Genomic DNA, 27,919 nt, shown 5'->3' with positions numbered 1-27,919 from the left:
TGCAGCTGCAATAAGCTCATTCTGAATTAAACTCAAAGTATAACTGAGTGGGGAAAGCTCCTCTTCGTCAACAGCTCATTCCTCATGTTCTTTGTGTCATCCCGAGCAAATGCCTCTTTTGAGGAACTACATAATGGAATAAGGGTGGTATTGAACAGGAGGCAGCGTCTTCTGTCTGTGCTGACCCATAACATTATACAACAGTTTGTGCCATGTATCTAGATGTATCTAATTATCTTTGTTGAGTTACTGTTTAATGCTAACTCAGGGAACATCAAAACAAGATATTTCGGTAACTTTTGAGACACATGATTTGACTCAGTTTCCCTTCAAGGGTTCTAACTGTTGTCTCGCAACATAAGACAATAGATGAATAGCTGTAAGTAATGTTTTTTGACGTGAGATATGAGTCTCTGTGCCAAATTACGAGACAATATAGGACAATAGAATTCCCTTCGGGAGAAGGTGTCGACATTCTGGACTGAACGATGGCCCAGTCTTTGACATGAAATTTACACATCTACAAATGGTTTAAACCCAAAGAGGTCAAGTGGCTTTGCCGTTCCTGTCTTTAGAACAAGGTATGGGTCTTTTCAGAGCAATGAGAGCATGTTCAGACCTGAACAGGAATCTACTGAGGGGAAGGGAGAGGGAAAGACAAGTGCAGATGTTGAGTAACCTGGTCCCAGTTATGTTTGTGCTGTTTTGCTAACTCCATCCATGACAAGGACCATAGGTAGTTGGCAAGACAGCACAATCAGATCTGGCACCATGCTAGAATGTGGAAATGCAACATTAAAAGTCACACACTGGCTGACTGGGAGGTTTTCAAAGTGTTGCCTTTTAATAGGGTGCTCATAATGATCACACATCTCATCCACAGCCAAGGTTGGGGAGTAACGGATTACAAAAAAAAAAACTAGCTGTAAAAATGTAGGTTGACAAGGGTTCAACTAAGAGCCTCAAAGTTCTTTGAAGAACCTTAGGGTTCTTGACACTGTAAATGCCCCACAAAAGGTTCTTCCAAGAACCACATAGGAGGTGGGGGTTCATCAAGGAACCTCAGTTGGTGGGGGTTCTTGCAGGAATGTAACTGCCCAACTGAAACATTTCGATTTGAAAGGACAGCAGATGCAGGCATTTAACTGAGGCACTTTAAATATTCTCAATTTAAGCTAAGGTTTGTCCCTTGTATGATCTAAATTGATCATCATGTTTATGATGATACCATTTATCTTCTCATGTGTGCCAATCTTTCTAAAACAGAAAATGGACACAATTCAATGGATATCAATCAACAAAGAGGTCAGAATATATAAGCTATAAGAATATGTTGGAGGCTAGCTGTATTGCGTGCAGATGAACTGCACACTTTTGTGCCTGTGTCTGCAGGTATACTTATGAGGAGGCATGCAAAGGTATGTCAATTGGTATTGTTATGTTATGCAGATCACATTTACCATCCTCCCTTACCTCTTCAATTAATATCCCATAGGCATCTACATTATGGACATGGTACGTGTATGAAAACCATTATCAAAATAGTTTTTTTTCCATTCACATTCACCACAAAAACCACCATGTGAAAGTTTTTTTTAATCGTCTGTATTATTACTATTTTTTGGATTCAGTCTTCACCCTCCCTACACAGGAAACCTGTTTCATCACCATGCACTGCAAAATCATTCTGGCTATGGATTCTGAGAACATCAACATGCCAGAGGATATACCCATTGGACTTGGGGCTCTGCTGGGAGTTCCTCATATTTAGATTTTTATTTTGCTTTGCCAATAAAACAAACATTGAGAACTAAAATATTGGGTAAGGGAGGAGGATAACATACCAATAGACATACCTATACCAGCAAAAATATTTCACTCAGATTAGATACTTTTGAAAAATAGACGTTTACTTCTAGGATTACTTTCACTGTTTTCTGAGTTAAATACATTTATAAGCCCCATTTACATTAGCAGATGTCACAAAGTGCTATACAGAAACCCAACCTAAAACCCCAAATAGCAAGCAATGCAGATGTAGAAGTACAGTGGCTAGGAAAAACTCGAAATGCAGGAACCTAGGAAGAAACCTAGAGAGGGCCCAGGCTCCGAAGGGGTGGTCTGTCCTCTTCTGGCGGTGCTGGGTGGAGATTACAAGAGTACATGGCCATTTAAGGCCAGATTGTTCAAGATGTTCAAACGTTCATTGACGACCAGCAGGGTCAAATAATAATCACAGTGGTTGTACAGGGTGTATCATGTCAGTACCTCAGGAATAAATGCCAGTTGGCTTTTCATGGCCGAGCATTCAGAGAGCAGGTGAGGAACAGAGAGAGAGTCAAAAACAGCATGTCCGAGACTAGCTAGATCTCTTCCACCACATGAGGGGGCTCAAAACTGGACAGGAAGATCACGTATGTAACTCAACCCACTCAAGTGACAACCCTCTTAGGGATGACATGGAAGAGCACTAGTAAGCCAGTGACTCAACCCCCGTAATAGGGTCAGAGGCAGAGAATCCCAGTGGAGAAAGGGAAGCCGGCCAGGCAGAGACAGCAAGGGCAGTTTGTCACTCCAATGCCTTGCCGTTCACCTTTGCACCCCTGGGCCAGACTACACTCAATCATAGGACCTACTGAAGAGATGAGTCTTCAGTAATGACTTAAAGGTCGAGACAGAGTCTACGTCTCTCACATGGATAGGCAGATCTTTGCTAAAAAAATGGAGCTCTATAGGAGAAAGCCCTGCCTACAGCTGTTTGCTTTGAAATTCTAGGGACAATAAGGAGGCCTGCATCTTGTGACCGTAGCGTACGTGTAGGTATGTACGGCAGGACTAAGTCAGAGAGAGATAGGTAGGAGCAAGCCCAAGTAATTCTTTGTAGGTTAGCAGTATAACCTTGAAATCAGCCCTAGTCTTAACAGGAGAGAGGCTAGCACTGGTGTAATATGAGCACATTTTTTGGTTCTAGTCAGGATTCCAGCAGCCGTGTTTAGTACTAACGGAAGTTTATTTAGTGCTTTATCTGTGTAGCTGGAGAGTAGAGCATTGCAGTAGTCTAATCTATAAGTGACAAAGCATGGATGAGCTTTTCTGCATAACTTTGACAAAAAGTTTGATTTATGCAATATTATGAAGATGGAAAAAAAGCTGTCCTTGAAATATTTGTGATATGTTCATCAAAAGAGAGATCAGGGTCCAGAGTAACACCGAGGTACTTCAATTTTATTTAAGACGACTGTACAACCATCAAGATGAATTGTCAGATCCAATTGCAGATATCTTTGTTTCTTGGGAACTATCTTATCTGTTTGGTCCAAGTTTAAAAGTAAAACATTTGCCGCCATCCACTTCCTTGTGTCTGAAACACAGGCTTCCAGGGTAGGCAATTTTGGGGCTTCACCATGTTTCATTGAAATGTACAGCTGTGTGTCGTCCGCATAGTAGTGAAAGTTGACATTGTCTTTCCGAATGACACCAAGAGGCAGAATACATAGTGAAAACAATAGTGGTCCAAAAACAGAACCTTGATAAACACTGAAACTTACAATTGATTTGTCAGAGAACAAACCAGCCACAGAGACTAACATATCTTTCCAACAGATAACTAAATCAGGCAAGAACTTATCTGTGTAGACCAGCGTTCCTTAAAGTATGGGTCGCAACGTAAATGTATAGTTATTTAATTAATGCTCAATTTGGTAGCTGCGGTATTGGGAGAGATAGAGAGTGATGCCCGTGTGCTTCGTGGTTTTCCTTGATCTTTTTTGTGGATCACTCTGCGATCCACAAGCTGCAGTGCTGTTGTTCAGCAGCAGACGATGCGCCACTGACTTGTCATTCCCACTCGACATCACCCACCACTGTCATGAAATGGACTCATGCTAGCCACAAGTTCTGACTGAGCTCAATCGTCATGAAACGCAAATACAGTGATGACTTTGTCTCTTTCAAACACACTTTGAGAAATAACGAGGAGCACCCACAATGTGTTTTGTGTGGGAAGTACTTAGTAATGAGTCTCTCAAAATAAAAAATGTCCTGACCAAACATCCACAACATGACGTTAAAGCCAGGAAGCTCTTTCAGAACAGGGCAGAATGCTTCAGGAAACAGTGCTTCGAAAGTGGAAAAGTGAACTAGCAAAGCATTGTTGTCACTTTATAACAGGCGATGATGAGCAGAAATAAGGGAGTACTCTCTTGTAGTAGATGTGAGATTCTCTTTCAAACAATCCCCTGGCCTTGTAAAGTTACACAGCTAATAGCTAACGTTAGCCGAAGAAAGCTAGCTAGCTACTGATAAAACAGTACAGATGAAGGTGAAAAATTCAGGCCTACTGTACATTTTACTGTATACATTATTGTTAAAACAAGTCCAGGTTGGAACTGTTGATGTTAAAATACAAGTAATAATTCTTATTCTGAACTGGAATAAACTGATTGAAGCAAGATGCTTTTTGAGGCAAACACTCACAGCTCTGGTTTGCTCATCTACAGCAGGACGTGGTCTCCTGCCTGACTGAGAAAGCAGTAAATGTTCTGATCCAGTCAGGGTTCTCAAGTACAGAAAGTGCCAATGCTGAACATGACCTTATTATTGCTGTCACGCTCATCGTATTGAGTAGACCAAGGCGCAGCGTGAGTAGAGTTCCACATATTTTTAATATACCGAAACTCAGCAAAACAAACACGCACAAACGAACTGTGCCGCTACTGGTGCACACAGGCAACTATCCATAGACAAGATCCCACAAACACAAATGAGGAAATGGCTACCTAAATATGATCCCCAATCAGAGACAACGATAAACAGCTGTCTCTGATTGGGAACCATATCAGGCCAACATAGACATAGAAAAAACCTAGATGGCCCACCCTAGTCACTATCACGCCCCAACCAACATAGAGAATAAACAGCTTACTATGGTCAGGGCGTGACTATTGCATTGTCAAAAACCACTTGTTAGGACTGTGTGTATGTGTGTGTTTTCTGGTCTACATCTGTGTGATGTGATCAATCATTTTATTCCAGTTCAGAATAAAATATATGTGTTGTATTTTAACAGCAACAGTTCTAACCTAGACTTTCTATCAACAATAATGTCTACAGTAATATGTACATGTGATAATTGATATGTACTGTTACTTAGGATTGTAGGATCAAAAAGCCTGTGTGTGTGTTCTGTTGGGGTGGCAGTGTAGACTAGTGGTTAGAGCATTGGACTAGTAACCAGAAGGTTGCGAGTTCAAACCCCCGAGCTGACAAGGTACAAATCTGTTGTTCTGCCCCTGAACAGGCAGTTAACCCACTGTTCCCAGGCCGTCATTGAAAATAAGAATGTGTTCTTAACTGACTTGCCTGGTAAAATTAAAAAAATTAAATACATCTGTGTGATGTGATCAATCTGTTTATTCCAGTTTAGAATTATACAGTTTTAATTTCTTGTATTTTAACAGCAACAGTACCAACCTAGACAGGTATGTAAGAGTGCCATTGTTATTCGTTTTTGTCTAAATTGCATTTTTTTTTAGACATAAGGGCAATATAATGTACTGATATTTACACATAGTTGAATATTTTCCTAAACTTGGGTCCCAGGAAAGCACAGAATTTCTCATTTGGGTCACATGCTGAAAAAGTTTAAGAACCCATGGTGTAGACCAATTAGGGTTTCTAATCTCTCCAAAAGAATATGATGATCGATGGTGTCAAAGCAGCACTAAGGTCTAAGAGCACGAGGACAGATGCAGAGCCTTGGTCTGCTGCCATTACAATGAAATTTACCACCTTGAGTGCAGTCTCAGTGCTATGATGTGGACTAACTACCCACGCTGAAAGGAGTGAAAATTAGCTACCTAAGTATGATTCCCAATCAGAGACAACGATAGACAGCTGTCCCTGATTGAGAACCATACCCGGCCAAAACATAGAAATAAAGAAACATAGAAAACAAAACATAGAATGCCCACCCCACATCACACCCTGACCTAACCAAATAGAGAAATAAGGTCAGGGCGTGACATAATGGCCTAATAATTGCCTCTGTAAGTTGTCTAGAAATCTCACAATACTTCTCATGGCTGTAAGCAATTGTAGGTACATGTTTGTAAATGTCTGGAAGCTTCATTTCTTTCAAAAAATAACATAATCTGATAGTAGAGAAACAGAGAGGAAAACACATTCTTTATGTGACGCAGCAGCATAGTAAATGTTTCAGGTGCTGCTGGATGGCCCCTAGATCAGCAGGGACAGGCTAGGTTTCTGGTTGTGGCAGCGGTTGGAGTGCAATATCTCTCGTCGGCTGCAGTATTGGCTGGAGCACCAAGAACGTAAGGACTGGCTGTCGTCCCGAGGGCCGATGATCCAGCCCAGGCGTCTGGACTGTCTGTAGTCCTGGGGGTCGCTGGACTGGCCTTGGTGCTGCCAACAGCGGCCATGGTAGAGGAGCTGGTACTGGTGCTGGCTGAGCTTGCTCCTGCACAGGTGACCACTGGACTACAAGCTGGAAGGAGAACTGCAGGGTCACCTCTAGAGCTGAGAGGGGTGGAAGAGCATGCTGCTCTGCAATGCAGAACCTGGGTGGCTGCAAGTCTCTCTGCGGGCTGTCACCAGCTCCCCCAACATTGCGGCCGACCACTTGTTTCTCAGGGACGGGGACAAGTCCAACAATTCAGGGTGGTAGTGTAGCAGGAACTCCTGCAAGAGTACGGCAGGTGGAAAATGCATCATGGCTTCCCGCCTCCACAGTTTGGAGAAGAAGCATTCTATGCCCCCAACTCCTACAACAGCCGATCGACGTCTGAGTCCTGCAATCTGGAGAGGGGCCATATAAAGGAGAGGGGCCATATAAGTCCTGTCGTCAGGTGTGGGGCTCCCACAGGTCCCAGGTTGGGGGCATAATCCAAATGGTGGTAGTCCACTGCATACCCCAGAGCCTTACTCCATTGGACCGCAGATGGGCTGTGTGGCAAGTATCCTGTCTGGTCTCTGTGGGCCGTCATAGTGTAGTGGTGTCAGAAAAGTCACAAATCCAGTATTGCAGAATGCAGAATGCATAGATTATCTACAGGGCAGACTATAGGCCTCTGCGTCTCAGAGGTCAAACACAGTAAGTAATATTAAGCTGTGTTAGGCCTCCGAGTCTGAGGCCAATGGTACAATCTTCAGTATCATCACAAAGTATATTTCACCATGTTTTACATTTTTTTCTTCTTCTAATGAGTAAAGACTCTTGAATGACACATTTTGGAATGTTTTCTGATGTTGAAAGTAAATAAAGAAAACAGATGAAATTAAAAGCTGTTGTCGTTCTTCATAATTTCTCTTGCCACTTATTTACATAACATTACAAACAGATCGTATAATGGCGAGTGGTGGGTGCAACTTGAAAGGATTGTGAGGTGCTGATAAGAGTCACATAACAATTGGACATATTTGCAGGGTGATAACACTGCTGTGGCTATGTGTGCAGTCACTGAATTTTCCTCACTTTGTCTTCCTCTCCCTTTTCCTGCCAGAGGGAATTACGAGATAAACAAACAGAGATGGTGAAGACAGTGGCGGCAGCAGAGAATGCCATCAACCAACTCCAACTCAACACGGTTTCCTTTGAGGTATAGTATGCTGCAGTGTCCTTGTTACCTGTTTAAAGGATGATGTCAAAGGCTAAGACTATGACGACCCCTGACAATCCTGCTGATAGATTTGACTGTTGTCTTGTCAACAAAGTGCTATGTAGCATTGCTTCATCGACGTGTTTGCAGATTCCAGGTAACCCACACAGTCAGTGACACAAAAACAGAGCCATGTCACAATTTCTCACAGGCTGTTTTCACAGGCAGTAAACACTATTGAAACCTATCTATAAACCGATCTATAAGTCCCCAGTTATAGGATCCACCCACCCCAACAAGTTTGCCCATGTGTAGTAAATGGAATCTACTGGTTTGTGTGGTCCACATCAAGGCCAGCAAGCTAGGTACACTAGACCCACTCCAATTTGCATAGCACTCCAACAGATTCACAGATATACGACCATAACACATCTGGACAAGAGGAATACCTATGTGAGAATACTGTTCCTTGACTACAGTTCAGAATTCAACACTGTGCCCTCCAACCTCGACACCAAGCATAGAGCTCTGAGTCTGAACACCACCCTCTGCAACCGGTTCCTGGACTTCCTGACGGGAAGACCAGGGGCTGTAAGGATTGGCAAGAACACCTCCTCCACACTGACTCTTAACACAGGGGCCCCCAGGGGTGTGTCCTCAGTCCTCTGCTGTACTCTCTGTTCACCCACGACTGCATGGCTTTGCACGACACCAACTCCATCATCAAGTTTGCTGATGACACCATGGTTGTAGGCCTGATAACCAACAATGACGAGTCAGACTACTGTATAGGGAGGAGGTAAGTGAACTGGCATTGTGGTGTCGTGACATCAACCTCTCCCTCAACATCAGCTAAACAAAGGAGTTGATTGTTGACTTCAGGAAGCAGAGGAGGGAACATGCCCCGAACCCCATCAATGGGACTGCAGTAGAGCGAGTCACAGTTCCTCTGTGTCCACATCAGGACTTGTGATGGACAAACACCACCACTCTTGGCAAGAGGGTGAAACAACACAGAAAAGTAATACAAATATTGAAAAACCCTTGAAGGAGTAGGTGTGTCCAAACTTTTGATTGGTACTATATATATATATTTATATTATTCAGATTTGTCAGGGGGTGCCCGTACTTCCCGTGGCTATGATTGAATCTATTATCTCTATCTATCTAACACTAATCAGCCGTCACCTTATCCCCTATGTCCATATACCTGATAATACATACACAATTGTGCAACTGACCTAAAAACACCTTTGGCATATCCCCATCTAGAATTCAGTGACGGAGGTCCTTGAGGTGATTGACAGCCAGTTTATGGAGCTGCAGGCTGCGGTGGAGCGGGCCAAGAGAGAGGTAACCCTGTATATTGATTAAGTGATATGTCTATGTTGTATGCAATGTGCATATATGTAGGCTGATCTATTCATTTTACCTGCTTTTTAAAAATATATAGTATGACATCATATTTTATGTATGTTTTTTCATATGAAACAAGATTTTCAAATAAACCGAAACCTGAAGCTAAACTTAAAGGTGACAGAGATCCTGGAGGGAGAGGACAAGCAAGCTCTCAGACAGACCGAGGGGATCAAGGTACACCTGGAGCAGAAGTGCACTGAGCTGAAGAAGACACAAGAGCAGTTGAAAAAGCTCTCGAAGAACAAGAACGACGTGGACTTCCTACAAGTAAGGTGGTTCTCACATGGCCTGGTGATTTATGATGGTTTATGGTAGAGACTGACATGGAGGTAGTGCCAAGGGTGTCGGTAGTGTTATTCACTCATTCATGGTTCTCATGGTGGTTAGCTTTGAAGTAGTGGCTGCACATACAATTACTTGCAGGGGCCAAGAGCTCGTTGGGGGTTAATCATGAACACTGAGAAGGTTGTGGTGATGGAGTGATGTGACTCAGCAGTGTTATTCATTAACCTTAACTCAAGCCACAGCGCTGCTATCATACGTATTCACTTTAATCATGAAACATGACTCAGGTGGACTTCCTACAGGTAAGGTGGTTTTCTCTGGTCTGGTGGATTCTGAGATTGTTGTGGTGACAATGCCAAATGACTCAGTAGTCATTCACAAACTTGAAATGTCGTACAGTGAGGCAAAAAAGTATTTAGTCAGCCACCAATTGTGCAAGTTCTCCCACTTAAAAAAGATGAGAGAGGCCTGTCATTTTCATCATAGGTACACTTCAACTATGACAGACAAAATGAGAAAAAATATCCAGAAAATCACATTGTAGGATTTTTTATTAATTTATTTGCAAATTATTGTGGAAAACAAGTATTTGGTCACCTACAAACAAGCAAGATTTCTGGCTCTCACAAACCTGTAACTTCTTCTTTAAGAGGCTCCTCTGTCCTCCACTCGTTACCTGTATTAATGGCACCTGTTTGAACTTGTTATCAGTATAAAAGACACCTGTCCACAACCTCAAACAGTCACACTCCAAACTCCACTATGGCCAAGACCAAAGAGCTGTCAACGGACACCAGAAACAAAATTGCAGACCTGCACCAGGCTGGGAAGACTGAATCTGCAATAGGTAAGCAGCTTGGCTTGAAGAAATCAACTGTGGGAGCAATTATTAGGAAATGGAAGACATACAAGACCACTGATAATCTCCCTTGATCTGGGGCTCCATGCAAGATCTCACCCCGTGGGGTCAAAATGATCACAAGAACGGTGAGCAAATATCCCAGAACCACAAGGGGGGACCTAGTGAATGACCTGCAGAGAGCTGGGACCAAAGTAACAAAGCCTACCATCAGTAACACACTACGCCACCAGGGACTCAAATCCTGCAGTGCCAGACGTGTCCCCCTGCTTAAGCCAGTACATGTCCAGGCCCGTCTGAAGTTTGCTAGAGAGCATTTGGATGATCCAGAAGAAGATTAGGAGAATGTCATATGGTCAGATGAAACCGCAATATAACTTTTTGGTAAAAACTCAACTCGTGTTTGGAGTACAAAGAATTCTGAGTTGCATCCAAAGAACACCATACCTACTGTGAAGCATGGGGGTGGAAACATCATGCTTTGGGGCTGTTTTTCTGCAAAGGGACCAGGACGACTGATCCGTGTAAAGGAAAGAATGAATGGGGCCATGTATTGTGAGATTTTGAGTGAAAACCTCCTTCCATCAGCAAGGGCATTGAAGATGAAACGTGGCTGGGTCTTTCAGCATGACAATGATCCCAAACACACCTCCGGGGCAATGAAGGAGTGGCTTCGTAAGAAGCATTTCAAGGTCCTGGAGTGGCCTAGCCAGTCTCCAGATCTCAACCCCATAGATCTTTGGAGGTAGTTGAAAGTCTGTGTTGCCCAGCAACAGCCCCAAAACATCACTGCTCTGGAGGAGATCTGCATGGAGGAATGGGCCAAAATACCAGCAACAGTGTGTGAAAACCTTGTGAAGACTTACAGAAAACGTTTGACCTCTGTCATTGCCAACAAAGGGTATATAACAAAGTATTGAGAAACTTTTGTTATCCTTTTAGGGATAGGGCTGTCTACTGCCCCCGCTGGAGTAATTGCTTGCCCATAGTAAACATAATTATTTTTTGTCAAAAGTTGCTAATATATGCAAATACAAAATGTTATTGAATAGAAACCACTCTAAAGCTTTTAAAACCATTTAAATTTTGTCTCTATGTAAAGCAGAACTCTCAAAATATGCATTCTCCCAAACTATCTCTTCTCATCTGAAAAGTTGGGCCACCTTTGACATCATCACAAACACCCTCCCCAAACAGTTACAGCGCCAGGAACAGTCTCCACGTGTTCAGCGTGATCTCAGCTTTCAATGGGGCTTCTCATTGTGAGAATCGCCCGCTCGCGAGAGTTTGAGCACGCGGTAAGCTCCCAGTCACTCAAAATCACCTGTCACTTTTATGTGTGCAGTGGTCAAGTCCTCTCTTTTTTCCAAGATCGATTGAACGGTGCCTGTGTTTCTGTTTGTTCTCAAAATTGCTGTACACCTTTATAACATGTTAAGGCTTGATTATGAAGTTAGTTTGACAAGTTAACTCGACATATAATATATAATTTCAACGTTTTGGTGCGCACCCACTTCAATTTTGCGTACATTTCGACCGAAATGTGGGTATTTTGAGAACCGAAAGACGCAGACTTGAAAACTAAACGCTGGTTTGGTAAGTATAATCCCTTCCAGGTCGTTTGATGGAAGAACAGCAAAGGTAAGGGAATATTTATGTATTAATTTTGGGTTTCTGTCGACTCCAAGATAGAGGAGTCATTATGCTAATGTGGGAGCGCCGACTCCCTATTATAGCCTAGTGAACGCAAAATGTAACGTTAAAATTAAATGTAACACAGCAATTGCATTTAGAAGAAGTGTATCTTGCTATACATATGTAAAACATGCATATTTAGTCAAAGTTTATGATGTGTATTCCTTGTTAGCTGACGTTATCTGCCGGAGCTATTTCATTTCTCAGGACATTTTAGTAGCATTTTTTGAACGATGCGTAATTGTAAACAGAGATTTATGGATATATATAGCATATTATTGAAAAAAAAGAATGTACTGTGTAACATGTTATATTACTGTCATCTGATGAAGATTTCAAAAAGGCTAGTGAAATGATTTTTTTTTTAATCCTGCGTTTGTTGATTGCATATTTTTTCCTACTTGGCTATGCTAATGAGCTATGTCTGCGGTGGTGGTTTGACATTAATATGTGCTATGTTTTCGCCGTAAAACATTTTAGAAATCTGACCTGCTGAGTAGATAAACAACTTGTTTATCTTTCATTTGAGCTATTTTACTTGTTAATGTGTGGAGGTTAAATATTTTTAGGAATATTTCTTGCGTTCCCTGCGCCACATTTCAGCTGGGGGGGGGGGGGGGGGGGCGCGTTCCCAAATGGGAACGGGTGTCTCTAACAGGATTTATTGACCAAATACTTATTTTCCACCATAATTTGCAAATGAATTCATTAAAAATCCTACAATGTGATTTTCTGCATTTAAAAAAAGTTACAGACCTCTCATCTTTTTAAGTGGGAGAACTTGCACAATTGGTGGCTGACTAAATACTTTTTTGCCCCACTGTATGTGCTGCGTAAGCCCTGCTATCTTACGTATTAGCTTTATCATGAAGCATGACTAAGGTAGAACTAACCTAAAGTTGGACCCAAGCCATGTTTCAACATTCTTTTTTTCAAGGCTGCCATTAATGTTAAGTAAATAAGTAAGCTTTGGACAACCCAGAATGGCCCATAGGGGCATGCACCTATCTCCTGTTTCTGTAGTGCAAGGCAGCTTGATGTATAAGTATGGGCATGGCGACATTAATGACAGTTCATCGTTATTTGCCAACGAGGTCCAAAATAGTGAACGAAGCTGTGTGTGTGTTTTACATGAGTACTCTAAGTGGAAGAAGGACAGCCCTGACATTACCCTATCTGGGTTCTACATCGGCCTTATGGACCAGCTCAACTCCTTCAGCCGAGTAATTGTTACCTCCACACAGGAGCTGTGTGAGAAGCTGCTGTCCAATTACATAGAGACACTCAAACAGACCTGCAAAAATGGTGAGTGCAGTCACCGTTTGGCGAGCAAAGGAAAAAACTGCCATAGCGGCTGGCGGCAAGCCTCAGCAAGTCCCGATCTATGTTTATTTGCTGGGAAGGGTCAGCACCACAGGAGGCTGCTGAGGGGAGAACGGCTCATAATAATGTCCAGAACTGAGTGAATGGAATGGCATCAAAAACCTGGAAACCATGTGTTTGATGTATTTGCTACTATTCCACTGATTCTGCACCAGTCATTACTACGAGCACGTTCTCCCAAATTAAGGTACCACAAACCTCCTGTGGTCAACACACCACGGCATCCCTCACCCTGGTCATACAGAAAGGAGTAAGTAAACAGGAAGTGACAGTGTTACAAGAGAAAGAATAACACTTCAGCTTTGTGCTCCAGATAGCAGGGAGATCATATGTGTTCATACTTCTCTGCAGACCTGATCAATCCTTCAGACAGTGTGTCATACAGTAGGTGTAGTGCTCTGGTAACAACAGGTTGACTGAAGTCTCAGAAAGATAAAAACAGTTGAGAGCGTCTAATCTTGGACTGTGTGTCACTAGAGTGGAGTCCAGCTGTGAGCCGTGTGAGTCACCACATTTGAGACATCAGGGACAAAAAATGTTGCCTGAAGGAGATTAGTATTACAGTGACTATGTGTTCTTTCATGCACAATGTCATATTTGTACTTGCAGAAAAAATGGCTACATTCAAATGGAAAATTCATGCCTGGGAGTTAAAAAGTGAAGTTGGCCATGTGATTTTTTACATTAAAACATGTTATTTTTCTCTCTCTCTACTCTTCAGACAGGATGGGGATAAAAACCACAGTCCATGAAACAATCGCAGCAAAACAGAACATGACTGTGCCAGACCCAAAGACGCGGGATGACTTCCTAAAGTGTAAGTCTCTTCTATACCATTCAGGTCCTTACAGAAGCAAAACAATCCTTCAAATCACTTGAACGCTCATATATTATTGCAGTATTGTTGTTTTGGATGTGTAAAGTTAGCCTTGCCTAAGTTGTTGATCCTGTTTTGCAATTCTTTCTCATTACTGTTATGTTGTTGTTATTCTCTCTCACGCTGTGCAGATGCTGCGCCTGTGAGTTTTGACGCAGACACGGCCCATAAGTTCCTGCGTCTGACTGAGGAAAACAGGAAGGTGACCAACACCACACCCTGGCAACACCCGTACCCCGATGCCCCGGAGCGCTTTGAGAACTGGCGCCAGGTACTGGCCACAGAGAGCTTCTATGTTGGTCGACACTACTTCGAGGTGGACGTGAGCGGTGAGGGCACGTACGTAGGACTCACCTACAAGAGCATTGATCGCAAGGGCCCAAAGAACAACAGCTGCATTACCGGCAATGACTTCTCATGGTGTCTACAATGGAACGGCCGCAGCTTCTCTGCCTGGCACAGTGATGTGGAGACGCCTCTGAAAGTGGAGAAGTTCACACGTATTGGGGTCTATGTGGAATTCAGCTGTGGCCTACTGGCCTTCTATGGGGTGGATAATGCTGTCGGCTTGACCCTCATTCACAAATACAAGGCTGACTTTCTGGAGCCTCTCTACCCAGCCTTCTGGCTGTCGAAGAAGGAGAACGTGATAGAGCTTGTTGGACCTGGGGAGTTGCTCACACTGAAAAGCCCCTCTCCTCCTAACTCACCACCAAACACTGATGTTGCACCCCCCAGCCGTTTCACAGTATCTTCTGTTGTTGATCAATGATCAATTTGTCAGTGGTAAATTTCCCCTGTCAACCCTAAAAAGTTTCAGAATGCAAGAAGAAATGGAAAAGGAAGTGCATCAGCCGGCCCCATACTTGTGCATATACTTATGTAAATATTTATGTTTTTATTTTTAATACATTTGCAAAGATTTACAACACCTGTTTTTCACTTTGTCATTATGGGGTATTGTGTGTAGATTGATGAGGGGAATTTTTTATTTAATCCATTTCAGAATAAGGCTGTAAGGTTACACAATGTGGAAAAAGTTAAGGGGTCTGAATCCTCTCCGACTGCACTGTATATCCCAATAAGGTGACACTAGATTTGTAAATTATTTTCTAAATACCATTTGCCTTTGTCAATGGTGTATTGGAGTCAAAGTCAGGTGCAGGAGAGCAGAGTATAATGAACAGGTGCACTTTTATTAAAGTTCCAAAAATGAGAGCACTACATAAATAGTACATAACACGCGTAAACTAACACGACATAACATGAAACAATTACGCACAAAACATGATGGGACACAGAGGGTTAAATACAAGTAGATTGATTGGGGAAATGAAAACCAGGTGTGAATGGAAACAAGACAAGACAAATGCATATATGAAAAATGGAACGGTGATGGCTAGAAAGCCGGTGATGTTGATCGCCGAACGCCGCCAAAACAAGGAGAGGAGCCGACTTCGGCGGAAGTCGTGACAGCCTTGATGACAGCTTTGCACACTCTTGTCATTCTCTCAACCAGCTTCATGAGGTAGTCACCTGGAATGCATTTAAATGAATAGGTGTGCCTTTTTATAAATTCATTTATGGAATTGCTTTCCTTCTTAATACGTTTGAGCCAGTCAGTTGTGTTGTGACAAGGTAGAGGTGGTAAACAGAAGAGAGCCCTATTTGGTAAAAGACCAAGTCCATATTATGGCAAGAACAGCTGAAATAAGCAAAGAGAAACAACAGTCCATCAATACTTTAAGACATGAAGGTCAGTCAATATAGAACATTTCAAGAACTTTGAGTGTTTCTTCAAGTGCAATCGCAAAAACCATCAAGTATTATGATGAAACTGGCTCTCATGAGGACCGCCACAGGAAAGGAAGACCCAGAGTTACCTCTGCTGCAGAGGAGGAGTTCATTAAATTTACCAGCCTCAGAAATTGTAGCCCAAATAAGTAAGTAAGTAACACATCTCAACATCAACTGTTCAGTGGAGACTGCGTGAATCAGGCATTCATGGTCAAATTCCTGCCATTAAACAACTACTTAAGGTCACCAATAAGAAGAAGAGAATTGCTTGGGCCAAAAAAACATGAGCAATGGACTTTAAACTCGTGAAAATCTGTCTTTTGGTCTGAGGAGTACACATTTTTTATTTTTAGTTCCAACCGCTGTGTCTTTGTGAGATGCAGAGTAGGTGAACGGATGATCTCAGCATGTGTGGTTCCCACCATGAAGCATGGCGGAGGAGGTGTGATGGTTTGTGGGTAATTTGCTTGTGGTACTGTCAGTAATTAATTTAGAATGCAAAGTTGTCAAAGGCAAGGGGTGCGTACATTGAAGAATATAAAAGATGAAATATATTTTTATTTGTTTAAAACTTCTTTGGTTACTACATGATTCCTGTTACGTTCCCCAGTTTATGTGTTGTAGTTTGTATTTGCATGTGTTTATTTAAGGAAATGGCTTCCTGAAATCCCTCAAGCAGCTGATTGGTCGACTCCATGGCTAATTGGAGAGCTGACCCCGCCCCCTTGTCAAGACGCAGCTGTCTCCAGTTACACATTCATTCTGAAGCTATATAAAAGCCAGTGTTCTGCTCAGGAGAGAGATTTTGCTGGAGGTAGATTTGCTAGAGATTTTGCTGGAGGTCATTGCAGAGAGATTTTGCTGGAGGTAGATTTTCTAGAGATTTTGCTGGGAGGTCATTGCAGAGAGATTTTGCTCGAGGTTGATTTTGCTGGGAGTTCATTGCTGGGAAGTGGTATGTTCTGTGAGTTTGTTGCTCAGGTAGAGCTTATTTGATGTCCTTTGTTTCTTAGTTTGTTTGTGAAATTGTTTAATATCCTGTTTAATTTGTTCCCAGGGGGGAAGGGGAAGGCACCTAGGGAGTGCTTAGGCAAGAGGCCCGCGGGCATACATATACCTGTAGTATATTCATTGTCTAGGCACACTAGGTAAGACCTGGGCGGACCACCCCCTGTATTTTTGTTAGGGCACCAGGTGGTGTTAAATTAGATAAGTATTGGTTAAGCAGGTAAGATAGGAGAGGGGGCTTTGAGATTTACTTTCTTTGCTTTGGTTCCGTCCAGCCCTTTTTCCCCATATTACCATGTAAAGAATAAAGTCCTTGTAAACGGTACCACATTCTGCCTGTTGTCATTCTTACTCGCACCTACAGTCCATACCTTTTTCTCTTCACGGAGAGTTTAGTTGTAGCAGGGTGTTGCGTTCCCTCTTCATAGAGGCGTGCGTAACAATTCCATATGTGTTATTTAGTTTTGATGTCCTCACTATTATTATACAATGTAGAAAATACAAAATCATCACATTTCCAGTGGGTCAGAAGTGCATTCCATTAGTATTTGGTAGCATTGCCTTTAAATTGTTTAACTTGGGTCAAACCTTTCAGGATAGCCTTCCACGAACTTCCCACAATATGTTGGATGAATTCTGGCCCATTACTCCTGACAGAGCTGGTGTAACTGAGTCAGATATGTAGACCCCTTGCTTGCACACGTTTTTTCATTTCTGCCCACAAATGTTCTATAGGATTGAGGTCAGGACTTTGATGGCCACTCCACGCTTTAACTGTGTGGACTGATGTCTTGAGATATTGCTTCAATACATCTCCATAATTTCCTCTCATGATTCAATCTATTTTGTGAAGTGAACCAGTCCCTCCTGCAGCAAAGCACCCACACAACATGATGCTGCCACACCCGTGCTTCACGATTGGGATGGCGTTCTTCGGCTTGCAAGCCTCCCCCTTTTTTCTCCAAACATAACAATGGTCATTATGACAAACAGTTCTATTTTTGTTTCATCAGACCAGAGGACATTTCTCCAAAAACTATGATCTTTGTCCCCATGTGCAGTTGCAAACTGTAGTCTGGCTTTTTTTATGGCGGTTTTGGTTTTGAAGAAGCAGTGGCTTCTTCCTTGCTGAGCGGCCTTTCAGGTTATGTCGATATATGACTTGTTTTACTGTGGATATAGATACTTTTGTATCTGTTTCCTCCAGCATCTTCACAAGGTCCTTTGCTGTTGTTCTAGTATTGATTTGCACTTTTTGCGCCAAAGAACGTTCATCTCTAGGAGACAGAATGCGTCTCCTTCCTGAGTGGTATGAGGGCTGCGTGTTCCCATGGTGTTTATACTTGCGTACTATTGTTTGTACAGATGAATGTGGTACCTTCAGGCGTTTGGAAATTCCTCCCAAGGATGAACCAGACTTGTGGATGTCTGAATTATTTTTCTGAGGTATTGGCTGATCTCTTTTGATTTTCCTATGATGTCAAGAAAAGAGGCACTGAAATACATCCACAGGTACACCTCCAATTAACTCAAATTATGTCAATTAGCCTATCAGAGGCTTCTAAAAGCATGCCATAATTTTCTGGAATTTTCCAAGCTGTTTAAAGGCACAGTCAATTTAATGTATGTAAACTTCTTACCCACTGGATTTGTGATACAGTGAATTATATGGGAAATAATCTGTCTGTAAACAATTGTTGGAAAAATGACTTGTGTCATGCACAAAGTAGATGTACTAAACATAGATATCCTAAACTATAGTTTGTAAACAAGAAATTTGTGGAGTGGTTGAAAACGAGTTTTACTGACTCCAACCCAAGTGTATGTAAACGTCCGACTTCAACTGTATATACACAGTGCATTTGGAAAGTACACACAATACCCTACAATGATAAAGCAAGAACACGTTTTTACACATTTTTGCAAATGAATTAAAAATTAAAAACAGATATCACATTTACAAAAATATTGAGATTCTTTACTCTGTACTTTGTTGAAGCACCTTTGGCAGCGATTACAGCCTCAAGTCTTCCTGGGTATGACGCTACAAGCTTGGCACACCTGTATTTGGGGAGTTTCTCCCATTCTTCTGTGCAGATCCTCTCAAGCGCTGTCAGGTTGGATGGGAAGTGTCGTAGCACAGCTATTTTCAGGTCTCTCTAGAGATGTTTGATTGGGTTCAAGTCTGGGCTCTAGCTGGGCCACTCAAGGATATTCAGAGAATTGCCACGGAGCCACTTCTGCTTTGTCTTGATTGTATGCTTAAGGTCATTGTACTGTTGGAAGGTGGACTGTCGCCTCAGTCTGATGTCCTGAGCGCTCTGGAGCAGGTTTTCATCAAGGATCTCTCTGTACTTTGTTCCGTCCATCTTTCCCTCGATCCTGACTTCTCCCAGTCCATGCCGCTGAAAAACATCCCCACAGGATGTTGCTGCCACCACCATGTTTCACTGTAGGAATGGTGCTAGTTTTGTTCCAGACATGACGCTTGGCATTCAGGTCAACAAGTTCAATCTTGCTTTCATCAGACCAGAGAATCTTGTTTCTCATGGTCAGATTCCTTTAGGTGCCTTTTAGCAAACTCCAAGTGGGCTGTCATGTGCCTTTTACTGAGGAGTGGCTTCTGTCTGGCCACGCTACCATAAAGGCCTGATTGGTGGAGTGCTGCAGAGTTGGTTGTCCTTCTGGAAGGTACTCCCATTTCCAAAGAGGAACTCTGGAGCTCTTACAGAGTGACCATCGGGTTCTTGGTCTCCTTCCTGACCAAGACCCTTCTCCCCCATTTGCTTAGTTTGGCCGGGCAGCCAGCTCTGGGAAGAGTCTTTGTGGTTCTATTATTCTTTCATTTAAGAATGGTGGAGGCCACTGTGTTCTTGGGGACCTTCAATGCTGCAGAAATGTTTTGGTACCCTTCCCCAGATATGTGCCTTGACACAATCATGTCTCGAATCTCTACGGACAATTCCTTCGACCTCATTGCTTGGTTTTGCTCTGACATGCACTGTCAACTGTGGAATGAGTAGGTGTGTCCAAACTTTGGACAGGTGGTGCGGGGGGTGCTTTGCTGGTGACACTGTCAGTGATTAATTTAGAATTCAAGGCACACTTAACCAGCAGGGCCTCCACAGCATTCTGCAGCGATACGCCACACCATCTGGTTTGCGCTTAGTGGGACTATCATTTGTTTTTCAACAGGACAATGATCCAACACACCTCCAGGCTGTGTAAGGGATATTTGACCAAGTGGAGAGTGAAGGAGTGCTGCATCAGATGACCTGGCCCCCACAATCACCCAACCTCAACCCAACTGAGAGGGTTTGGGGTGAGTTGGACCGCAGAGTGAAGGAAAAGTAGTGAACGAGCGCTCAGCATATGCAGGAACTCCTTCAAGACAATGTAGAAAATAGTCAAACAAAGAAAAACACTTGAATGAGTTGGTGTGTCCAAATTTTAGACTGGTCTGAAATTATTGACACCCTTGATAAAGATGAGCAATAACTACTCTAAAATACTTTATTCAAATACTGAGCTATATTGTACGCTACATTTTGGGGGGAATTGTATAATTTTCTACTAATTCAATTGGTTAGAGAATGAGATTTTGTTTAACAAGTAATATATTCTCCTCTCAAAATAATTGACACCCTTAAAGATTCTCATAAATTAAGTTGTCAAAAGTTGAGTATTTCATGCCATATTCCTATCACGCAATGACTACATCAAGCTTGTGACTCTACAAGCTTGTTGGATGCATTTGCAGTTAATTTGGATTGTGTTTCAGATTATTTTGTGGCCATTATTTTGTCACCTTTCTTATAAATAAGAATAAAATATGTGGATGCTACCATGATTATGGATATTCCTGAATGAATCGTGAATAATGATGAGTGAGAAAGTTACAGAGGTCCAAAGATCGTACCACCAAGACATGCTAACCTCTCACCACTAACAATAACAGAGGTTATGTCTTGAGGGTATGATTTTGGGGGGGAGCATACAGTATAGTTCAGTATTTGAATTGTTTATTTTATAGTCATTCTTGCTCATCTTTATCAAGGGTGTCAATTTTGGACCCCACTTTATATATATATTGTTTTGTCTTATTCTTGCTGTGTTATTATGCATGGGTAATCATGGTATAATGGCAATGTTTAGGTTACTTCTAATGTGATGGGTGACTTTATTTCAGTTTTTTGTTTAAATATAATGCTAAGGAGTTGTGATACCATGACTCTGTTTAAATGGTGGACTTTTTCGGTAAACTTTGGGACTGCTTTTGCTGTTCACTATGTACTGTGACTTTGCAATGTACTGTGTTTGACAGATACCACTGTATACAAATAGAAGGTGTCTTCAAATCAAATGTTGTTGGTCACATACACATGTTTACAGTGCCTTGCAAAATAATCTAATAATTCTAATAATTCATTCCCCTTGGTGTTTTTCCTATTTTGTTGCATTACACCCTGTAATTTCAATTCATTTTTATTTGGGTTTTATATAATGTACATACACAAAATAGTCAAAATTGGTGAAGTAAAATAAAATCAAATGTATTAAAAATAAAAAATGGAAAAGTGCTGCGTGCATATGTATTCACCCCTTTGCTATTCACCCTAAGATATGGTGCAACCGATTACCTTCAGAACTCACATAATTAGTTAAAGTCCACCTCTGTGCAATCTAAGTGTCACATGATCTGTCACATGATCTCAGTATTTATACAGTTGAAGTTGGAAGTTTACATACACTTAGGTTGGAGTCATTGAAACTCGTTTTTCAACCACTCCACAAATGTCTTGTTAAAAACTATAGTTTTGGCAAGTCGGTTAGGACATCTACTTTGTGCAAAACACAAGACATTTTTCCAACAATTGTTTACAGGCAGATTATTTCACATATAATTCACAGTATCACAATGTCAGTGGGTCAGACGTTTACATAAACTAAGTTGACTGTGGCTTTTAAACGGCTTGAGAAATTCCCCAAAATGATGTCAATGCTTTAAAAGCTTTTGATAGGCTAATTGACATAATTTGAGTCATTTTGGAGGTGTACATGTGGATGTATTTCAAGGCCTACCTTCAAAATCAGTGCCTCTTTGCTTGACATCATGGGAAAATCAAAAGAAATCAGCCAAGACCTCAGAAAAAATATTGTAGGCCTCCACAAGTCTGGTTCATCCTTGGAGGTACCACATTAATCTGTACAAACAATATTACACAAGTATACACACCATGGGACCACGCAGTCATCATACCGCTCAGGAAGGAGACGAGTTCTGTCTCCTGGAGATGACCTTACTTTGGTGCGAAAAGTGCAAATCAATCCCAGAACAACAGCAAAGGACCTTGTGAAGATGCTGGAGGAAACATTTACAAAAGTATCTATATCCACAGTTAAACGAGTCCTATATCGACATAACCTGCCACTGCTCCAAAACCGCAATAAAAAAGCCAGACTACATTTTACAACTGCACACGGGGACAGAGATTGTACTTTTTGGAGAAATGTCCTCTGGTCTGATGAAACAAATATAGAACTGTTTGGCCATAATGACCATCATTTTGTTTGGAGCAGAAATAGGGATGCTTGTAAGTCGAAGAACACCATCCCAACGTTGAAACAAGGGGGTGGCAGCCTCATGTTGTGGGAATGCTTTGGTCCACTTCACAAAATCGATGGCATCATGAGGGAGGAAATTATGTGGATATATTGAAGTAACATTTCAAGACATCAGTCAGGAAGTTAAAGCTTAGTTGCAAATGGATCTTCCAAATGGACAATGACCCCAATCATACTTCCAAGGTTGTGGCAAAATGGCTTAAGGACAACAAAATCAAGGTATTGGAGTGGCCATCACAAAGCCCTGACCTCAATCCTATAGAAAATTTGTGGGCAGAACTGAAAAAGCGTGTGTGAGCAAGAAGGCCTACAAACCTGACTCAGTTACACCAGCTCTGTCAGGAGGAATGGGCCATAATTCACACAACTTGTTGTGGGAAACTTGTGGAAGGCTACCTGAAATGTTTGACCCAAGTTAAACAATTTAAAGGCAATGCTACCAAATACTAATTGAGTGTATGTACACTTCTGACCCACTGGGAATGTGATGAAAGAAAGAAATGCTGAAATAAGTAATTCTCTCTACTAACATTTCACATTCTTAAATTAAAGTGGTGATCCTAACTGTCCTAAAACAGGAAATTTTTACTGGGATTAAATGTCAGGAATTGTGAAAAACTGAGTTTAAATGTATTTGGCTACGGTGTATGTAAACTTCCGACTTCAACTGTACACTTGTTCTGAAAGGCCCCAGAGTCTGCAACACCACTAAGCAAGGGACACCACCAAGCAAGCGGCACCCCGAAAACCAAGGAGCTCTTCAGACAGGTCAGGGACAGAGTTGGGGAGAAGTACAGATCAGGGTTAGGGTATAAAAAAATATCAGAAACTTTGAACAGCCCACAGAGCACCATTAAATCCATTATTAACAAATGGAAAGAATATGGCACCACAACAAAGCTGCCAAGAGTGGGCCGCCCACCAAAACTCACGGACCAGGCAAGAAGGGCATTAATCAGAGAGGCAACAAAGAGACCTAAGATAACCCTGAATGTGCTGCAAAGCTCCACATCGGAGATTGGAGTATCTGTACCACTTTAAGCAGTACACCCCACAGAGCTGGGCTTTACAGAAGAGTGGCCAGACAAAAGCCATCGCTTAAAGATAAAAACATGTTTGGTGTTCACCATAAGGCATGTGGGAGACTCCCAAAACATATGAAAGAAGGTACTATGGTCAGATGAGACTAAAATTGAGCTTTTTGACCATCAAGGAAAACTCTATGTCTAGCGCAAACCCGACACCTCTCATCACCCCAAGAACACTAGGAAACAGGGACTAGGAAACTGGTCAGAATTGAAGGAATGATGGATGGCGCAAAATACAGGGAAATTCTTGAGGGAAACCTGTTTCAGTCTTCTAGAGATTTGAGACTGGGACAGAGGTTCACCTTCCAGCAGGACAATGACCCTAAGCATACTGCTAAAGCAACACTTGAGTGGTTTAATGGGAAATATTTAAATGTATTGGAATGGCCTAGTCAAAGCCCAGACCTCAATCCAATTGAGAATCTGTGGTATGACTTAAAGTTTGCTGTACACCAGCGGAACCCATCCAACTTGAAGGAGCTGGAGCAATTTTGACCTTGAAGAATGGGCAAAATCCCAGTGGCTAGATGTGCCAAGCTTATAGAGACATACCCCAAGAGACAAAAGGCGGCCCTACAAAGTATTGCCTTTGTGGGGGGGACTAGTTATGCATGCTCTGGTTTTATTTTTTTTTGTCTTATTTATTGTTTGTTTCACAATAAAAAATATTTTGCTTCTTCAAAGTGGTAGGTTGTGTAAATCAAATGATACAAAACCTCTAAAAATGCATTTTAATTCCAGATTGAAATGCAAGAAAATAGGAAAAATGCCAAGGGGGTGAATAATTTTGCAAGCCACTGTAGCAGATGTTATTGCAGGTGTGGCGACATGCTTGTGTTTCTTGCTCCAACAGTGCAGTAATATCTAACAGGTTATATCATACAATTTCATAATAGACACAACTCTAAGTAAAGGAATGGAATTGAGAATATATAAATATATGGACGAGGAATGTCAGAGCGGTATAGACTAAGATACAGTACAATAGAATAGAATACAGTATATACATATGAGAAGAGTAGTGAAATATATGTAACATTATTAAAGTGTCCAGTGATTGCAGGGGGGCAAAAAAGTATTTAGTCAGCCACCAATTGTGCAAGTTCTTCCACTTAAAAAGATGAGAGAGGCCTGTAATTTTCATCATAGGTAAACTTCAACTATGACAGACGAAATGAGGGAGGGAAAAAAAATCCAGAAAATCACATTGTAGGATTTTTAATGAATTTATTTGCAAATTATGGTGGAAAATAAGTATTTGGTCAATAACAAAAGTTTATCTCAATACTTTGTTATATACCCTTTGTTGGCAATGACAGAGGTCAAACGTTTTCTGTAAGTCTTCACGATGTTTTCACACACTGTTGCTGGTATTTTGGCCCATTCCTCCATGCAGATCTCTTCTAGAGCAGTGATGTTTTGGGGCTGTTGCTGGGCAACACGGACTTTCAACTCCCTCCAAAGATTTTCTATGGGGTTGAGATCTGGAGACTGGCTAGGCCACTCCAGGACCTTGAAATGCTTCTTACGAAGCCACTCCTTCGTTGCCCGGGTGGTGTGTTTGAGATCATTGTCATGCTGAAAGACCCAGCCACGTTTCATCTTCAATGCCCTTGCTGATTGAAGGAGGTTTTCACTCAAAATCTCACGATACATGGCTCCATTCATTCTTTCCTTTACACGGATCAGTCGTCCTGGTCCTTTTGCAGAAAAACAGCCCCAAAGCATGATGTTTCCACCCGGTGAGTTGAGTTTTTACCAAAAAGTTATATTTTGGTTTCATCTGACCATATGACATTCTCTCAATCTTCTTCTGGCTCATCCAAATGCTCTCTAGCTTACCTATTGCAGATTCAGTCTTCCTAGCCTTGTACAGGTCTACAATTTTGTTTCTGGTGTCCTTTGACAGCTCTTTAGTCTTGACCATAGTGGAGTTTGGAGTGTGACTGTTTCAGGTTGTGGACAGGTGTCTTTTATACTGATAACAAGTTCAAACGGGTGCCATTAATACAGGTAACGGGTAGAGGACAGAGGAGCCTCTTAAAGAAGAAGTTACAGGTCTGTGAGAGACAGAAATCTTGCTTGTTTGTGGGTGACCAAATACTTATTTTCCACCATAATTTGCAAATAAATTGATTAAAAATCCTACAATAAGATTTTCTGGATTTTTCAAAATCATTTTGTCTGTCATAGTTGAAGTGTACCTATGATGAAAATTACAGGTCTCTCTCATCTTTTTAAGTGGGAGAACTTGCACAATTGGTGGCTGACTAAATACTTTTTTGCCCCACTGTATATAGGGTAGACTATACACTAACACTTTAAGGTGCTAGTGATTGCTATTTAACAGTCTGGTGGCCTTGAGATAGAAGCTGTTTGTCAGACTCTTGGTCCCAGCTTTGATGCACCTGTATTTACTTCACCTTCTTCTGGATGATAGCAGGGTGAACAGGCAGTGGCGTGGGGGGGTTGTTGTCCTTGATTATCTTTTGGCCATCCTGTGACATCGGGTGCTGTAGTTGTCCTTGAGGGCAGGTAGTTTGCCCCCGGTGATGCGTTGGGCAGACCGCACCACCCTCTGGAGAGCCCTGTGGTTGCGGGCGGTGCAGTTGCCATACCAGGCAGTGATATATCCCGACAGGATGCTCTCAATTGTGCATCTGCAAAACTTTGTGAGTGTTTTAGGTGCCAATCCAAATTTCTTCAGCCTCCTGAGGTTGAAGAAGTACTGTTGTACATTCTTCACCACTCTGTCTGTGTGGGTGGACATTTCAGTTTGTCAGTGATGTGTACACCGATGAACTTGAAGCTTTCCACCTTCTCCACTGCGGCCCCATCGATGTGGATAGGGGGGTGCTCCTGCTGCTGTTTTCTGAAGTCCGCGATCAGCTCCTTTGTTTTGTTGATGTTGAATGAGAGGTTATTTTTCTGGCACCACACTCCCAGGGCCCTCACTTCCTCCCTGAAGGCTGTCTCGTCATTGTTGGTAATCAGTCCTACTATTGTTGTGTCGTCTGCAAACTTGATGATTGAGTTGGAGGCGTGCGTGGCCACACAGTCATGGGTGAACAGGGAGCACAGGAGGGTTCTGAGAACGCACCCTTGTGGGGGCCCTGTCTTGGGGATCAGGGAAGTGGAGGTGTTGTTTCCTACCTTCTCCACCTGGGGGCAGGCCATCAAGAAGTCCAGGACCCAGTTGCACAGGGTCCACAGTTAGCTCTTTATCCACAATATAGCAGGGGGTGTAAAGCCATAACACATACATTTTTCCAGAAACAGACTATGATTGATAATGTCAAAATCCACAATGAGTGACTCTGAGTTCGCGCCCAGGCTCTGTCGCAGCCGGCCGCGCCCAGGAGGTCAATGGGGCGACGCACAATTGGCCTAGCGTCGTCCGGGTTAGGGAGCGTTTGGCCGGTAGGGATATCCTTGTCTCATCGCACACTAGCGAATCCTGTGGCGTGTCGGGTGCAGTGTGTGCTCTAGCCTCCCAAATGGCGCAGTGGTCTAAGGCACTTTATCGCTGTGCCACTAGAGAACCTGGTTCAAGTCCAGTCTCTGTCGCAGCTGGCCGCGCCCGGAAGATCCATGGGGTAGCGCACAATTAGCCCAGCATCGTCCCGGTTAGGGGAGGGTTTGACCGGCAGGGACGTTCCTGTTCCATCGCGCACTGGTGACTCCTGTGGCGGGCTGGACGCAATGCACGCTGACACAGTTGCCAGGTGTCTGGTGTTTCCTCTGACACATTGGTGTGGCTGGCTTCTGGGTTGAGTGGGCGTTGTGGCAAGAACCAGTGTGGCTTGGCTGGGTTGTGTTGTGTTTCGGAGGACGCATGGCTCTCGACCTTTGCCTCTCCTGAGTCTGTATGGGAGTTGCAGCGATGGGACAGGACTGTAACTACCAATTGGGGAGAAAAAGTACACTTTTTTTTTACAAAAGTTGGATGTTTAGCGAGCTAGCTGGCTAACAGATGTTACTGTAATATCAGTGGATGAGCTATGCAGATTAAAGCAGTAATTGTAATATATTAGCACAATGAGGCAAGGATGCGGGTAAAAGAACAATGTTTGTCAGATGCCATGGGTCAAGTGCAAGTACAGATGATCACCTGTAGTAATTAGTAACAGCACAGGCACTCTAGGTAAGTACATGTACATACATTACATGTTTTCTGAATCTTTCCATTAATGTTTTCTTCCCTATGTTTGTAGGATGACAACGATGATGATGACGTCTCCCTGTTTGATGTAGAGTAGGGTAGTCA

At 42.4% G+C, this 27,919-nt stretch overlaps 1 protein-coding gene across 1 annotated transcript; it reads left to right on the top strand.

Moving 5' to 3' along the window:
* The first annotated feature begins 6,723 nt into the window (after positions 1-6,723).
* LOC124038757 (tripartite motif-containing protein 16-like protein) lies at positions 6,724-27,911 on the top strand. The gene is made up of 8 exons (XM_046354829.1): positions 6,724-6,861; positions 7,521-7,616; positions 8,889-8,969; positions 9,150-9,302; positions 13,011-13,179; positions 13,979-14,074; positions 14,266-14,882; positions 27,867-27,911. The coding sequence occupies exons 1-8, from the start codon at positions 6,724-6,726 to the stop codon at positions 27,909-27,911; spliced, it is 1,395 nt and encodes a 464-aa protein (XP_046210785.1).
* Positions 27,912-27,919: the final 8 nt, after the last annotated feature.

This window comes from Oncorhynchus gorbuscha, linkage group LG06 (assembly GCF_021184085.1).
Source record: "Oncorhynchus gorbuscha isolate QuinsamMale2020 ecotype Even-year linkage group LG06, OgorEven_v1.0, whole genome shotgun sequence".
Classification (NCBI taxonomy): Eukaryota; Metazoa; Chordata; class Actinopteri; order Salmoniformes; family Salmonidae; genus Oncorhynchus; species Oncorhynchus gorbuscha.
This window is presented reverse-complemented; position numbering and strand designations above follow the sequence as displayed.